At 35.3% G+C, this 18,277-nt stretch overlaps 1 protein-coding gene across 4 annotated transcripts in view; it reads right to left on the bottom strand.

Moving 5' to 3' along the window:
- Positions 1–230: 230 nt before the first annotated feature.
- The window catches only part of SPAG6 (sperm associated antigen 6), a 71,696-nt gene continuing 53,649 nt past the window's right edge, over positions 231–18,277 (bottom strand). Inside the window, exons 8-11 of one of the 4 annotated variants that reach the window (XM_008063635.1) lie at positions 16,077–16,193; positions 11,630–11,775; positions 7,338–7,417; positions 231–1,242 (exon numbers count right to left, since the gene is read on the bottom strand). In XM_008063635.1, the coding sequence (XP_008061826.1) occupies positions 1,124–1,242; positions 7,338–7,417; positions 11,630–11,775; positions 16,077–16,193 (462 nt within the window). In that variant the 3' untranslated portion in view covers positions 231–1,123. The remainder of the gene's footprint in view (positions 1,243–7,337; positions 7,418–11,629; positions 11,776–16,076; positions 16,194–18,277) is intronic. The other 3 variants (XM_008063637.2, XM_021715300.1, XM_008063638.2) reach the window with 3 other exon arrangements.

The following is an 18,277-nucleotide window of genomic DNA, read 5'->3' as shown; positions in this document are numbered from 1 at the left end:
GAAAAAAGGAGTCCAAGAAAGAAACCTGAAAAGAATCAGACTGGAAACACTGCAGCCTAGGGGCTGGCTGCTTTATCATTCAGGCCTCTAGGAGAGCACCAGAAGTAATATCCCTTCAGATCAAAAGACTTGCACATACCAACTAACCAAGACCCCTAAATTCAATCACACATTTCCCAAGGTCAAAACATACTGGATAGGAAAAATGAAAAAGGACAATTCTAATGCCATTTTTATTTAAAATTTTATTGAAAACCTCTTTCACACCTTTATAGCTTCTTAAGTGAAAATGTATATAAAATCTGAGTCTGATGGTACTCTCTTCAAATTATTCCTTAAGTCCTTGAAAATGTAACTTTTGAAACTTGGGAAAGTGAAGCTAAAGCAAGGAAATATTGAGGACCCATTTTACATGCTTGCTTGTTTGTTTATTCATGAACAGAGCTTGACTAAGAAACCTTTCAATGAGAGGGAAGGCATGCCTGTAGGAGCACTGACTTCTACCCTCTATAGCCCTGTGAAAGGTAAGGAAAACTTTAGAGAGGGTGAGAAGACAGCTTTGAAAACTTGTGATTAAGATGAGTGCTTTCCTAAATTCTTAGGGAAACTGGCAGGTAACTCATGGAATCTGTTGTTAGTTTAATATACTTATGTAACCAGCATCAGGATCTTTTGAAAATGCCTTGTATGTCTGTCATCAGTTTCCTCTTTCAACTATGTCTCTTCTGTATCCTACTGTATAATTGGCATAGCCAGTTTTCCTTGCCTGTGCCTGAAAGGAATTATCCAAAAATAACCAAGGGTTTTTGAATACCATCTCTTATTTATTATCTAGTTGGAGATGTGTATGTGCATGAGTGTGTGTGTGCACATGCTTCTGTGTACGTGTGTGTAGTTTTAATAGAACAAGAACAAATATCTTAAAACCCTTCCATGTCTTTTAAAAAATCTACCTTTAGAACAAATTCTATGCATGCAAACGACTGAATAAGTCCTCATATATTCAAGCTACTAATTCTTAAAGTACTACATAAATTTAGAAAACATTATCTAAATGTATTTCATACTGAATAAATCTGAAATGTGCTTAGTTCAAATATTTAGAAAGAGCTTCAATAAACTGTTATTCATAACTACTCAGCTGCGAATTTGAGTAAAAAATATAACTTTGCTTAGTTAGTAAGTGGTTGATAGTTGTCCACTCTCTGCAGAAGTGTGTCTGAATATCCAGGGGAGCAATACCTGAAAAAGAAAATTTGCTGTTAGATACTTGTAAAAAGATTCAGCACAGTAGGCAAAAAATATTCAATATAAGAAAGCCATCTGAAATAATTTTATGAGTAAAACCTCAAATACACCCTGAATAATTATGTTCCAGTAATGCTTCCCGCATAAGACTAGAGACTATCAAGGAAAAGAATATTAACTCACAATGTGGTTAGAGAAGTAGCAGAAAATTTAAGGGGTATATATATAATGGCAAAGGGATGCCTTCCAAGAAGGAGACTTGAATCCACTGACAATATTTTATTACAGAGACTTTATTTTTATTATATCAAGTGACTAATGTTGCTTTATGGATCAGAGCTACTAGAATTTTTTTTTCATAAGTTAGGCTACACAGTCTATTGTTACTAATCAACTGCATTCTGGTTGCCTTAGAGATGAGTCTCAGTGTGTGTTTTAATCAGAGCTGGTCACTCATAAAACAAAAATTTCTAAGAATATAATTCACATTGGATAACTGTTTAATAAATTATTTACAAATATTTGTTTATACAAATCCAGGAAATTAATCATTTTTATTGGTTTTTCAGCATCTAAAGTACTATAAATATATATTTATAAATAAAAAACATTACAAATGATTTAGTATGAAAGTATTAGTTATATTGTTAATGCATCTGGGGGTGATTAATATGTCATGGAAAGAATTCATATGCATATAAAAGTATTTTAAATAAAATTCTTAAAGCATTATTCTATAATGAATGAATTAAAAAATCTAAGGAAGTGAACATTTAAAGTTTCCGAAACACTCAAAATAAGTAATCTTCTGAAGGCATTTTCTTTAGGGAAAACCCAATGTTTGAGACTTGTTTTGTCCTTTGTTATCTTTATCTATGCCCAGATGCTTGACTTAAAAACTCACAATTTACATTACACTAATTTCTTCCATAATTTGTGAAGTTAAAGTGGGCAAAACAGAGCTGTATTTTCTCAGTAGTGTACTTATAGGTAGTTACAGTTTAACAGACATATATACCTAAAAAGCTACCTAAAGAATATTTCTCCCCTAAAGGCCTCCTACCCTTGTCCTTCAGCAGTGGGTTTCTGGAAACTATTCTTCGCTGGGCTTGGTGGCTCAGCCTGTAATTCCAGCACTTTGGGAGGCCAAGGTGAGTGAATTGACAGAGCCCACAGGTTCAAGACCAGCCCGGGCAAATTGGTGAGCCCCCATCTCTATGATAAAATTAAAATAGCGGGGTGTGGTAGCGCACGTCTGTAGTTTCGGCTACTCGGAAGGCTGAGGCAGAAGGATCACTGGAGCCCAGAAGGTCGACGCTGGAATAGTAGTGAGCATGCATGCCACTGGACTCCAGCCTGGGCGGAGTAAGACTCCAACTCAAAAAACAACAACAAAAAGGAAGTATTCTTTCACTGAGGAATTCACAACTGTTTCTTTCTGAGTTCGTCACAAATTTTAAAACAGACCTAATCTTCCTAGGCCTTATAAATGTGTCAGACAACAGAAAGGCACTTTTTAAAAATAAATGCAAAAGGTAGATTTTTTTTAAAGCCTTTAAAATTTTTAAAAACTTAATTTTTATTTTAGAATCATGGGGTACATATGAGGATTTTTTATTTACATAAGTATATTGCATGAAGGCGAGGTTTGGGCTTCTGATGAGACCTTCCCACCGCAGTGGTGAGCATGGTTCCCAATGGGTGGTTTTGTATATCCCCACCCTACATCCTTTAGCAGTGCCCACTGTCTGTTGTTCCCATCCTTATGCCTGCATGTGCCCAGTGTTTAGTACCACTTATGAGTGAGAACATGAGGTACTCAGTTTTTTGTTTCTGTGATGATTCACTTAGAACAATGATCTCAAGCTGCATCCGTGTTGCTGTAAAGGACATGATTTCATTCTTCATTATGGCTGTGTAGTATTCCTTAGTGTATATTGCCACATTTTCTTTATCCAGTCCACTGTCGATGGGCATCTGAATTGGTTCTATGTTTTTGCTATTGTGACTAGTGCTACAATAAACGTATGAGTAAAGGTGTCTTTTGGTAAAATGATTTCTGTTCCTTTGGGTATATTCCCAGTAGGATTGCTAAGTCAAATGGTAACTACTTTTAGTTCTTTGAGAAATCTCCAAGCTGCTTTCTACAGAGGTTGAACTAACTTATATGCCCAACAGCGTACAAGCATTGCCTCTTCTCTTCAACCTCACTGACATCTGTTGTTTTTTGACTTTTTAATAATAGCTATCCTGACCAGTGTGAGATGGTATCTCACTATAGTTTTGATTTACATTTCTTTGATGATTAGTGATGCTGAGTATTTTTGCATATGTTTGTTGGTTGCTTGTATGTCTTTCTTTGAGAAGTGTCTGTTTATGTCCTTTGCCTACTTTTTAGTAGGGTTTTCTTTTTTCCTGTTGATGTGTTTGAGTTCCTTATAGATTCTAGATGTTAGGCCTTTGTTGGATGCATAGTTTGCAAATATTTTCTTCTAATCTGTGGGTGGTCTCTTTACTCTCTTGATGGTTTATTTTGCTGTGCAGCAGCTTTTTAGCTTGATAAGGTCCCATAAATTGTAGTTTTTTGTACATTTGCTTTTGAGGACTTGGCCATGAATTCATTGCCTAGGCTGGTGTCCAGGAGGGAGGGTGTTCTCTAGGTTTTCTTCTAAGATTTTTATAGCTTGAGTGTCATGTTTAGGTCCTTAATCCATTTTGAATTAATTTTTGTATGTGTTGATAGGTAGGGGCCCAGTTTCATTCTTCTGCATGTGGTCAGACAGTTTTCCCAGCACTACTTTTTATAAATAGAATTACCTTTCCTGATGTTTATTTTTGCCAGCTTTGTCAAAAGATGAGTTGGTTGTTGGTTTATGATGTTATCTCTGAGTAGGTTCTCCATTCTGTTCCATTGGTCTGTGTGTCTATTTTTGTACCAGTACCACATTGTTTTGATTTCTGCATCCTTGTAATAAAGTTTGAAGTCTAGGAGTGTGATGCTACCAGTTGTTCTTTTTGCTGAGGATTGCTTTCACCATTTGAGCTCCTTTTTGCTTCCATATGAATTCAAATATTATATTTTCTAGGTCTGTGAAAAATGGTGCTGGTAGTTTGATAAGAATTGTGCTGAATCTGTAGATTGCTTTGGGTAATATGGACAACTTGACAATATTGAGTATAGGATGTTTCCATTTGTTTGTGTCATCTTTGATTTCTTAGAGCAGTGTTTTGTAGTTTTCATGTAAAGAACTTTTACCTCTTTGGTTAGATGAACACTGAAGTAAAATTTTTAGATTCAAATATTAATATATTTACTTATTAATATTTACTGTGGTAAATATTTAATTCACCATATTAAAATATTTATATATTTATTTAATAATATGGTATTAAATAGCATTAATATGATAATACTATTGATGTTGAATTAATAATTACTATTATCATGTGTAATTTGGTAGCCACTAGTCACAAGTGGTTATTGAGCACTAGAATTATTGCTAGTGTGTCTGAGAAACTAAATTTTTTATATTTAGCTTAAAATTTAAAAACTGATATTTATTCAGTTATTGGAAAACTTTTAGGTGTGTTTGGAACAACTTGTGAGTCTACTTTTTTAACTGCAAGTTTTATACAATCTAAATACAGGCTGGGTGCAGTGGCTCACGCTTGTAATCACAGCACATTGGGAGGCTAAGGTAAGAAGAGTGCTTGAGCCCAGGAGTTTGAGACTAGCCTAGGTAACATAGTGAGACCTTGTCTCTACAAAAAAATTAAAAAATTAACCAGGCATGGTGGCACAAACCTGTAGTCCCAGCTACTCAGAGGTTGAGGCAGGAGAATCCATTGAGCCCAGGTGTTCAAGGTTGTAGAGAACCATGATTATGAAACCCCAACTCATAAATAAATAAATAAAAATATAGGTAAAGTATTGTCAATGAAATTTAGCATCTGAATGAAGAAGTGTTGAAGTGATTTCAAAAAATTGTTTTAAAATGTAAAATAACTCATCAATAATTTCTATATTGATTGCAAGTTGAAATGATAAAATTTGGACATCCTGGGTTAATAAAAATATATAATTACTATTTATTTACCCTATTTCATTTTACTTTTTAAAATGTAGCTACCAGAAAATCTGAAATTACATATGTGGCTCATATTATATTTCTATTGGAGAGTGTTACTTTAAAATAAAAGTCCCCAATAAATCAATATCTATCAATAATTCTATCTGGCTAATTTCTAAATTGTCATACTTTTCTCCCCAAGACCTAAGAGACTTCACAATTTCTAGGATTCCCACAGGAAAGAAAATGTGCACAGCACTTACTCCTTTCACCCTCATCAGCAGAGGAGATACTGAACACTATCTAACGTCCCATAAGTGCATACAAACCCTGTATATATTTCAGTATATAACCCATAAATAAATAATTACATCATGTTGCCAATTAATTGTTAGAAAGCCCCATTCTAAATAAAGTCTATCTGATGCTAAGGAATTCAAAAGTAGCTTTTCATTAGGAGAAAATTTGGAAGCCTACATTAGCAACTAAAGGCAATCTAAATCTAACCAGAATAATCTATACATATTTTATATTTGCAAAAAAAGAAACAAAAATTTACTTGATATGGATTTATCATTAAAAAATAATAAAAAACAATAAGTAGCCAAGTGTTGCTATATAGTTTCTCCAATATAATTATAATATAAAATTCAATCCACCTAACAATGCTATTTAATTTCATCAGAAGAAAAATGAAAACGGGGTGCTAAATGTCCTTTACATGAGCAGACATTTACTGCATTAAATTGTTTCTATGTAGTATATATGCCCATTGGCTAAGCATTACCTTATTTAAGTCTAACACTATGAAATAGACCATTATCTTTATCCTCATTTCACAGATGTGGAGACTGTGGCTTAAGAGTTAAACATACTTTCAAGATCACACAAGTAGTTGGAACAGAAAGAGGAACCTAGTCTGTTTGACACCTAAGCCTGAGCTTTTAACCATACTCCTCATGAAAGAACCAAAATGAAACTCCAAAAAAGAACAAGAAATGACTTCCCTCTGGCTGTCAACTACTGCTCTCAACTTACCTCTAAATGGCCTTCAAGAATGTAAGTGAATTAACCTTATCCTAGACCCTTGTAGAATATGGCTTATTATACTGTTGTATCAAAAAAGTGTTGAATGGCAGAACATATACATGACACCCCTCCCCACATTAGGTGCTTTTCCCCAACGCTACTTCCCCTCCCCAGTTTAGGTGGAGATTCAGAAGACAAAGGAGTTCAAAAGACACCTTAAGACTATGGGGTGGGCCAGGCCTAGAACTTAGGTCTCTAATGTCTAGTCTGGAGCCCTTCCCTCTGATACAACCTACCTTTATTAAAATTTTTTAAATTTACTAAAATTGGAAGGCTATATGAAATAAGTATTTAGGCTAATAACAGATGAGAGAATGTATCCACTGATAATCTGTCTTATAAAGAACAATGAGTTCTAAAATAGCTGTCAATAAATGATTCAGGCACTTGTAAAAATAAAACCATTTTGAAATTATATTAGTCTATTTTCATAGAAAGACAAGTTTTAAAGATTTCTATAAATATCATTTTATAGAACCTAATACTAAATTTCCAATGATACTTTGACAAAATACCAGATTAATTTTTAATCTGACAGAGTTTTCCATTTTTTCCTGGTGCTCAGTAAAAATGTGTCTTAAAAGGTAGAAAAAACTTCTGTTGAAGAAAGCACCTTACTATTGGTAGATTCCGATAGGTCATTCCATTTTGGGGACAGTTTAGTTTACTTATTAAAAATCTTTTATACTTTGTGTTAGAAAATTATATTAAAAGTTATTTTAAACTTATATCAAATAGCATTCTTCCTGAAGGGACATACATTCCAAGTATAAAAGTATTTTTATTTAATTTATTGATAAAAGATTTTTATTTCTTATACTCACAGGTAACACAAAGTATAAATTTGTATATTACATGTGGAGTAGTTATACATATTATGATATACTCTTCCATTGATATATTACATACATAAATATTTTCAAAACTGACTTATTGGAGGAACACTTTTGGTCAAAAAGTTCTCATAAACTTCCCCAAAGTACATAAACTCATATTCTGGAAAGAATTTACTGGGAGAAAATATGTGAATAAAAAACAAATTTTAATCTTAAAATTGTTTTTGTGCTTTTAAAATCAATGTGACCATAAGTATTAAAAACCAATGATATTTTATTTTATTTTTTTTTTGAGTTGGAATCTCTGTCGCCCAGACTGGAGTGCAGTGGCCGCTCCCGGCCACCGCAGCCTCGACCTGCTGGGCTCCGGCGATCCTTCCGCCTCAGCCTTCCAAGTAGCTGGAATTACAGGCATACGCTACCCTGCCCGGCTGATTTTTTGATTTATTGTAGAGATGAGGTCTCACTGCCCAGGCGGGTCTCGAACCCGCGGGCTCAGGCAATTCACTCACCTCAGCCTCCCGAAGCACAGGATTACAGGCTGAGCCACCGAACCTGGCTAAAAACCAATGATATTAAATAGGAAAACTAAACAGATATGTTATAGTTTACATAAGTATATGAGAGGGATCCAAAAAAACTAGAATTTATTTATAAATAGTATATTTATTCTTACATGTTTAAATCAGTCACCTCCAAAGTACTCTCCGTTTGATGCAATATAACTATAGAGATGCTTTTTCCACTGCTCAAGACAGTTTTTGAACTCATCAATTTTGATGCCTTTTAGTGCTTCTGCTGTTTTTTGTTTCACCTCTTCCACAACAACAAAATCTTTCTCTTTGAAGACTTTTTTCATCCAGGGAAATAAAAAAAAGTCTCTCAGGGCAAGATGGGGTGAATAAGGAGGAGGGGTCATGCCATTTTTGGTCAAAAACTACTGAACACTCAGTGCGGGGTGGGCAGGTGCACTCAAAAATCACCCATCATGAAGTGGGCAAATAGGTTGAAAGAATCTCCAAAAAACAAATTCACTGAAGCCAAATGCAGCCTTCCACAACAATGCTGGTTGGTACACTGATGCCAGTGGGTTCCTAGAACACTTACCTAATGAGGGACGCCTGTACTACAAGGGGCCCACTCTCCAAAAAATAATTCTGGGGTTCTTTTAGGTCCCCCTTCGTGTGTTATAGTAAGTTTTAAAAATTAGAGTTTATATTTTCTGACTTTAATTGAAGAAAATAAGAAATAAATGTAGAATTAGAAAAACATGGGTAAATATGCCTTTTATTCTGCATGTTGTGGAAATTTGCAAGATTCTGTTGTTTAAATCATTTTGTCTTTTCTTTGTAACTTTGCTTTTATTTATTTTGGGTTCAGTGATATAGTTCTCCTTTAGGCTTATAAGGGCTGAGGCTTAGATTTAATGTTCTGTAAGTCAACTTCATTTTTAAAAATTAATTTTGAACCCAAACCCGGTAAAGATCCAACAAAAAAAGAAAACTACAGGCCAATATCCCTTATGAACATAGATACAAAAATCCTCAACAAAATTCTAGCAAATTGGATCCAAAAACACATCTAAAAAATCATCCACCGTGAACAAGTAGGCTTCATCCCCAGGATTCAGGGCTGGTTCAACATCTGCAAGACCATAAATGTAATTAAATACATCAACAGATGTTAAAACAAGAACCACATGATTATACCATTAGATGTAGTAAAAGCTTTTGATAAAATCCAGCATTCCTTCTTGATAAAAACCCTCTAACACCTAGGTATAGAAGGAACATACCTCAAAGTAGTAAATGCCATGTACGACAAACCCACAGCTAGCATATTGCTAAATGGACAGAACTGGAAACATTTCCCCTGAAACTGGAACAAGACAAGGCTGCCCACTCTTATCCCTCTTGTTCAACATGGTGTTGGAAGTCCTAGCTAGAGCAATTAGACAAGAGAAGGAAATCAGGAGGAAGTCAAGTTATCCCTCTTTCCTGATGATATGATCCTATACCTCAAAAATCCAAGTGAATCTGTCAAGAACCTGCTTGCACTGATAAAGAACTTTATCAGTCTCAATATCTCGAGGTACAAAATAAATGTGCAAAAGACAGTTGCATTCTTACACCAACAACAAGCAGGTGGAGAACCAAATAAAAAGCACATCTTCCTAACCACAGAAGTGAAAGACCTTTACAATAAGAACTACAAAACACTGCTCACACAAATCCAAGAAGCCACAACAAATGGAAAAATATTCCATGCTCACGAATAGGAAAAATCAACGCTGTTAAGATGTCCATCCTACCAAAGGCAATCTACAGATTCAACGCAATACCCATGAAAATTACCAACATCATTCTTCTCAGACCTGGAAATGATGATACAGAAATTCATATGGAAACATAAATGACCACAAATAGCCAAAACAATCCTTAGCAAAAGAAACAAAGTAGGAGTTATCACACTCCCAGACTTCAAACTTTACTATAAGGCTACAATAATCAAAACAGTCTGGTATTGGTACAAGAACAGGCGTACGGACCAACAGAACAGGATAGAGATTCCGGAAGCAAAGCCTCAATTTCTCAACCAACTCAATCTTTGACAAAGCCTCCAACAACAACCACTGGGGAGGGGATAACCTGTTCAGTAAATTGTGCTGGGAAAACTGGCTGATCACATGCAGAAGATTGAAACAAGACCTCTACCTATCACTACATACAAAAATTAACTCTAAATGAATCAAAGACCTAAACGCAAAACCTCAAACTATAAGAATCTTAGAAAATGCAGGAGACACCCTTATGGAAATTGGAACTGGCAACCAATTTCTGATCAAAACTCCAAGTGCCCATACCATAAGAGATAAGATATACAAGTGGGACCTCATCAAACTGACAAGCTTCTGCAAAGGAAAAGAAACCATCAAGAGAGGGGGAGACAGCCCACAGAAGGGGAAAAAATGTTTGTCAGCTGTATATCTGACAAAGGCCTAACATCTAAGATCTACAAGGAACTCAAACATGCTGAAAGGAAAAAAACAAACAGTCCCATTAAAAAGTGGACAAAAGACATGAATAGACACTTCTCAAAAGAAGATATACGGGCAGCCAACAGACACATGAAAAAGTCCTCAGCCTCACTCATCATCAGAAAAATGCAAATCAAAACCACACTGAGACACCACCTAATCCCAGTAAGAATGGCCATCATTAATAAAACAAACAAAAACAGATACTGGCAAGGATGCAGAGAAAAAAGAATGCTTCTACACTGCTGGTGGGAATGCAAACTAGTACAACCTCTTTGGAAGAGAATGTGGCGATGTCTGAAAGAACTAGAAATTGACCTTCCATATGACCCAGCAATTCCCCTTTTGGGAATATATCTGGAGGAACTCAAGTCATTCTATCAAAAAGACACCTGAACACACATTTGTTGCAGCTCATTCACAATAGAAAAAACATGGAACCAACCATACTGCCCATCAAAGTTGGACTGGATAAAAAAAAATGTGATACATATACACAATGGAATATTATGCCGTCATAAAGAAGGACAAACATATGGACTTTGCAGCAATTTGGATGGATTTAGTCTATCATACTCAGTGATCTATCACAGAAACAAAGAACAGAGTACTATATATTCTCATTCATAAGTGAACCTTGAACAATTATCCTAATACTATAAGAAAGGGATTGGCAGTAGTGGGAAACTGCCCGGGGAGGAGGGGTTGGGATTGGCAGTTGAGGGAAACTGCCAGGGGAAGGAGGGGCACACCTCATCAACAAGGGTACCTGCATAATGAAAATTTGAATACCCAACATTGAATTGGACCCCACATCTTTAAAATTAAAAAATAAAAAAATTAATCTTGAAAATAGTGTTTTGTTACATTACTCTGAATTACCTGCATATCATAAACAACATTATTCACGTATTTTTTTGCAGTTAGATAGTAACTTTCTTTTCATTATTCAACACCTGTTTTCTACCTGTAATATTCTCATTAATATAAATGTAAGCCTAAAGCAGAAACACAATATTCAGGGAACGATGAATATCAGAATCTAAAGACCTTTTTCTAAATCAGGTATTCACAATTTAAGAGCTATTAGTTTAATTTGTACTCTTTATTTTGGTACTCTGGTAAAACATATGTTAAATTAGTACAGAAATGTATTAAGTGACATTCCAGTTTGAATTGAAAATGTGTATGTCAATCAGAACATTATTTAATTGGGTGGGAAGAGATCCAGAGAGAAGTAAATGCACATTGGCCTCACATAGTATTTCACAGTCTATCTTTTGACATAAGGGGTTTACAATGTAGGTTTTAAAACAGGAAAATTACATTTCAAAGTCCATTTTACCCACCTTACTACTTCCTCTGGATAACAGTTGTTGATGCTGTTGATGTATTCCTGAAGGAGAGAACCAGGTTCAGCTTTTATCTCTTGAACCTTTTTAAGGCCACCACTGGTTACAAAAAGACGTCGAGCTTTGCTATCATGCGGCAGCACCTTGAGACGTAAAGCACACAAAAATGTCAGTTTTTGTTTTCCAAGTTAGATTATTACTATTGAAAAGCAATAATGTATCTGAGAAAACGTAAAAGAGAATTTATCCCTCATATGCCTATAATATAATGGGCCAAAATCTGCTGATGATTTGAAGTGAAATACACTCTTTTTAGAAATGTATAAACTTTTTACATTGTAAAGAGGGAATAAAGGCAATGGACATGGGCAAAGGCATTGGAATTCCACTCATAAATGTAAAATGTAAAGTTTACACCCACTTAAGGTCTCTCTACTACCTATGAAATGAAAGGCAAGATCCTTAACAAGGCACAAAGGGTCCTCTGGCACTCAGCTCCTGAATATTCTTTCCAGCCACCTTACCCATCAATCTCCATCCCAAATTTTGTTTCAGTAAACATCAAAGCTTGCATGCTGTGCCATTTCTGCCTTTGCCCATGTGATGCCCATTCTTATGAGAATGCCCTTCCATACTCCAGAAATCTCTCATCTTTTGCTTGGTTAACTCTTAGCCATCTTTTGTGTTGCCTTCTTTAACTTAGGACACTCCCATACTCTTATCCCAAGATGAGTTGGGACTTTCTTCTCTCACAGCATTCTATCAAACTACTATCAGTGCACTTAACACATATTATTAAATACCATATATTTTTATTAATATTTCAATTATTCATTATATGTCTGTCACACATAAATGCCACCGAAGGCAGAAGCTATACAATCATTCGTTTCCCTCATGCCTGGCGTCTAATAGATGCTCAACCAATGTTTAACAAATGAATGACGACACTAAGCAATAGGCGGAGAAAGGAGATTGAGATGTTAGGACGACGCAGATCAGGAAAGTAAGGAATCAAACAAATACAACAGAAGATTTTTTAGAGCAACCTGTGAGAACTAAAAAGAAAAAGAAAAAAGAAAAAAAAGGTAGTGGATTTGACAATGAAGAGAGCGCTGCAGAACTGAGTAAAGGCATGTAGAACTAAGTAAAGGCATGCAGATGGGACATCAAGAAAACCAGATGCCAGCAGTTGAGGAAAGCATCGGAAGCAGAAAAGTCACGTCAAATTTTAAGTTTCATAAAGAGAAAAGAGAGGAAATAAGCAAACTGAGAATGAGCTAGGATAGAACTAAAGGTTACAGATGTTTCAGATGTTCATAGGATGAAAGAGACTTAAGTATGTTTGTATATTGACAGGAAAAAGCCACTGGAAATGAAGAAATTCATTGTGAAAGACAAAAAGCTAACTAGACTAGGAAAGTCCTGGGAAAGGGTATGGGCTCACAATATGGGAATTCTTGCTTTTCCTCTTGGTCATTGCTACTATTCCCCCTTCCATCTTGTTCTTTCTTCAAGGACCAGCTCTTCTCACTTGTACTTCCTCCACTGAAGTCCTTCTGAGTACTTCAGAAATAATAAAGGTACTTATTTCATAGGATCATTATAAAGATTAAATGAGAAGTATATGTATGTTAAGAGCTTAGCTAAATCCTTTTTAAAAAGTTTATCATGGGTTGGGCTCGGTGGCTCAGCCTGTAATTCCAGCACTTTGGGAGGCCGAGGCAAGTGGATTACCTGAGCCTGTGGGTTCAAGATCAGTCCGGGCAACTTGGTGAAACCTCGTCTCTAAAATAAAAAACAAATTAGCTGGGTGTGGTAACACGCGCCTGTAATTCTGGCTGCTTGGAAGACTGAGGTGGAAGGATCGCCAGAGCCCAGCAGGTTGACACTGGGGTGGCCGTGAGTGTTTCACTGCACTCCAGCCTGGGCAAGAGAGTGAGACTCCAACTCAGAAAAAAAAAAGTGTATCATGAAGTCTAGTACTTTGAAGTGTTTCTTTGCTCTCAGCTAGATTATAAAGTTATTTGCTTTGTCTTAATCTTGTTTATTCCCCAATGCTTAACAGAGTGCTGTGTATATGTGGGCATTTAACAGATAATGAAAACTACAAAAAGATCTTGCTAATAGAATAATACAAATCAACTGGATAATAAAAGATTGCATAGTATGTATTTGTAAGCAAATTAATAACCCATAAATATATCAGTCTTAAATATTTTATTTGGTCTGGAGAATTTTCATTACTTCCTATCTCTGTCCCCAGTCACATTAATATGTTTTCACCTTTCATCTTGCCTTCTCATCTCTATTTAGTGTTTTGGTATCCATAGATTAAGAAAGTACTCCTGAAGGCACAATAAGAATATATGATATGAAGTACTGTCTTTATTTTACCTTGACTGTCTAGTTTCCACAAATCCCACTGATTTTATTTACTTATTTTGAACTCCTAATGTAGGTTAGTGTTCATTTTCATAGCAACTTAAATACTACTAGGATATCTCACTCATTAGCCTAAAAGATTAAGCTACAAAATAAAACTTTCAGAAATAATGTCAATTGCCCATTTTCAAGAGTGGATGACTCACAGATGATTCACTCAGCCTCTTACCCATTCTCCCTCTTTAATGACCAAATTAGCCAGCCAATTTCTTACTTAGCACCCAAAAGTACATAAAAGTAAAGAAATGGATCAATTTTTCCCTTGCAGTAATTTAGTCTTTTTTCTGTATTATTTGATTAGTTAGTTGATTTATCAAAGGGGCATATTTTCCACATCCCATATAACTAAGAAGGAAAAAAATGATTATTTTCTTGGAAAGAGGAAGAAGGAACATGGGCATTTGATATACAGAACTATATATATCCTGAGGTGGCTTCAGCAATATAAAATGTCTACTTTCCAGTAGCTATGGTGCTTGAGGGACAGTGAGGCTGTTGGAGATCATGGTCAAAGTTGGAAATGAAGGTTGTCAGTAGGTATTCATCTATCTTTCAGACGAATACCTGAAACTAGACCTACTTAACTATAGGGCCTACTTTAAAAGTTGTAGCAATATATAGTTTTCATTCATTATTTGTAGAAATATAGTATATAAATAGCAGTTCCTGATTTATATAGCAATATAACTTAATATTCAGAAGAACTTGCCTCCCTCCAGGCATCTTTTTTTTTTTTTTTTTTTGAGTTGGAATCTCACTCTATCACCCAGACTGGAGTGCAGTGGCTGCTCCCGGCCACTGCAGCCTCGACCTGCTGTGCTCCAGTGATCCTTCTGCCTCAGCCTTCCAAGTAGCTGGAACTGCAGGCGCGCGCTACCATGCCCGGCTAGTTTTTGATTTATTGTAGAGATGAGGTCTCGCCAAGTTGCTCAGGCGGGTCTCAAACCCGCGGGTTCAGGCAATTCACTCACTTCGGCCTCCCAAAGTGCGGGATTACAGGCTGAGCCACCGAGCCCGACCCAAGCATCTTTTTAAAAATCTAAAAAGATTTAAAAAAATAAAAAATATTTAAAAAAAAAATAAATAAATAATGTTTTATTTTTTAAAAATAACTCTTTGGTGGTTTTGGTTTTTACTGGGCTTGAGCTAAACAACATACAGTATCTCATTTAATCTTTACAATGACTTTATGAAATAAGTACTCTTTGTATTCCCATTTTATAGGAAACTAAAGTTTAGAGAGGTGTCAAGACTTCAGTTAAAGAATTAGAGCTGGTAAGTGGGAAATTTAGGTACTGCAACTCTAGAGCTTGAGCTCATAATCACAATGGGATACTACTTGCACAGATCCCATTTTCCGTAGTCAAATACACTGAGCGTAATTTAACCAGTTCTTGATAGCTTAAGGTCACCATGCTGACCAGAGTCTGTGGTAATAAAATCATTCTCTTTCATCCTTTGCTATCAGTGATCAGCTCTACTGACTGGGACCACTTCTAGCAGCTTGACCTTTCTATCTTACTACCATTTAGTATCATTTAATCTGCAATGAGCTGAGAAATATGACAGCACTTTTGTTAAAATTGTTCATAAAATAAGTCAATGTGCTCCAAATGACTGTCTAAGAGCATCTCTAGTAAAGTGCCTGGACTTTGTGAAAAATGTTTCAGTGGCTCAGAGACCTTTTTCCTTTTCTTTATAAGATCTCTGCAGTGTTCTTGGATGATAAAGACTAAAAGAGACTGGGAAAATTACTAAAAGTGATCTATCAATATAAATTATTTATTTTATGAGATTTTTACTTCATGAGAACACTAAAAAAGACAGTACAGAGGCTGAAAGGAAAATGTGAGGAAGGAGGAAATGTTTTATTTGCATGTGAATTTTATTAATCTATGTTACCTTCCCCATCATTACAGATTGGTGAGAATTAGAAAAAAATCAATTAAGTCATTTTAATTTTCTTCTTCCCCTTACAGGCTAAGAGGACATTTCTTACCTTACTGAACTGTCCAACCACATGCTTCAGAATATTGGGGGGAGCATCATACAGAAATGGTTCAAGGGCTGGTAGGTAGGTGCATTTTTGTAGAATACTCTTTATGGCTTTTTTACTCTATTGAAATACAAAACAAAATGCATAAAAAAGTAAGTAACCAATAAAAACTTGACAAGAATTCAGATCTCACATTCCTGGAATTTGAAAATAAAGTCAGTGTCTTGATCTAACTTGCAGTTGTATCATTTTTCAAAACAGTTGTCAGAAAACCTCCCTCTTAAATTGGTTTTATTATAGAATGCCCTACCAGTTATCTTCATGTTAAACTTTAAAATGTAAAGGGTATTATCTGAGCTCTTAAAATATCTAACAGCAAATTAAAATTATAAAGCATAAAGTTACAGACTATAAGTTAATATGTACTTTTTAAAAAAAACTTAAAATGTGTATATAGGAAACTGCAAGATAATTAATACATCCTATTTCTTTCAACCAACAAATATGAGAAAACAGGCATTCTATATTCGCCATACAATTTCATGGTTTTTACACATACAGGCAGAAATGTCTACAGTGTGTATTATTCAATGAACACCTGCAGATGTGCTGCTGCAACTCATAGGAAGGACATTTCCCATTCACAGAAGCAAAACAGTACCTTCTTAACTGTAGAGAAAAGCTCTTCTCAAAAATAGGAAATGTATCATCCACAAGCAAAAGAATAGGTACTACACATATCTCTCCTACTCCCTCTAGCATGCCTCCATATTTCAAAGTGATATCACTTGGTGCTGACCCCTACCACATGTGTGGCTAGAGAAGAGTCCCAATGTGACTGTAGTCAATCATTGTAGCCAGCTCTCAGGCCATGGCTGGTTGTGACTATGACTGTTTTCCTTGTATTAAAGTTGTGCCCTTCATTTTGGAAAGTTTCACAATTGGGTTTATCCACCAGTATTTTCTACTAGAATTCCATATCTGCTATCTGTGGTTTTGTGCTTCAGTGCATCCTTACAGCCTTTCCTCTGTTCACTTATTCTCTCTCTCAAGCCTCAGCCAACCTGGTCTTCTGGGTCATGATCTTGTTTTGCGCTGTTGAATGTTAATAATGTTCCTGAAATGCCAAGGAGCATTTTGATTTTCATATCACAAATTTTACAATTGGTAAATTGATTCAGCAAAAATTACACAATTCAATAATTTTTTTAGTAAGTTTACAGAATTGTACAAGTATCTCCACAATCTGATTTCAGAACATTTTAATCATTCCAGAAGGAAGCCTCATGCCCATTTATTGTCACTCCTTATTCCCTCCTCCCACTTATCTCCATCCAGACAACAGCTAATCTACTTTCTGTCTCTATAAATTTGACTTTTCTGGACAATCCATATAAATGAAATCATATGTGAACTTTTGTGCCTGGCCTCTTTCACTAAGTATAGTGTTTGTAGGTTCATCCATGTTACAGTATGTATCAGTACTTCATTCCTTTTCATTGTCAAATAGTACTCCAAAATGCAGATTTACTACATATTGTTATCCACTCATCAGTTCATGGACATTTGGTTATTATGAATAATACTGCTATGAAGACTCACATACAAGTCTGTGTGGACTGTTGTTTTGATTTCTTTGGGTAGATAGTTGTGAAGTTAAGTAATGATGATAAACTTGTTTAATATTTTGAGAAACTACCAAACTTCTTCAGTGTGATTGCAACATTTTACATTCCAGCCAGCATTGTTAGAGGGTTCAAGGTTCTCGACATGGTGGTCAACACTTGTTATTGTCTTATTAACTATAATATTCTTATGGATGTGAAGTAATATCTCATTATTTTTTTTTGTGCTGTGTTTTTCATTATGTTTTTTATTTGTATTTCCTTAAGTGACTAATGATATCGAATGTCTTTTCATGTGTTAATTGGTCATTTGTATATCTTCTTTGGTAAAATGTCTATTCAAATTTTTTGCCCTTTGTTTAATTGGGTTATTTGTCTTCCTATTATTGAGTTGTAAGAACTCTTTACCTATTTTAGATAAAGGTCTCTCTTGAATATGTGAGTTGCAAATGTTTTCTCCAAGTTTGTGTGACTTGTCTTTTCATTTTCTTAGTAGTAACTTTTGAAGCATAAAAGTTTTTAAATTTTGATAAAATCTAATTTATCTATTTTTGTATCACTTGTACTTTAGATAGTAAA

This window comes from Carlito syrichta, unplaced genomic scaffold (genome assembly GCF_000164805.1).
Source record: "Carlito syrichta isolate Samal-C Ts95f unplaced genomic scaffold, Tarsius_syrichta-2.0.1 Scaffold306975, whole genome shotgun sequence".
Classification (NCBI taxonomy): Eukaryota; Metazoa; Chordata; class Mammalia; order Primates; family Tarsiidae; genus Carlito; species Carlito syrichta.
Note: the sequence above shows the minus strand (reverse complement) of the source record. Positions and strands in the feature narration are given on the sequence as shown.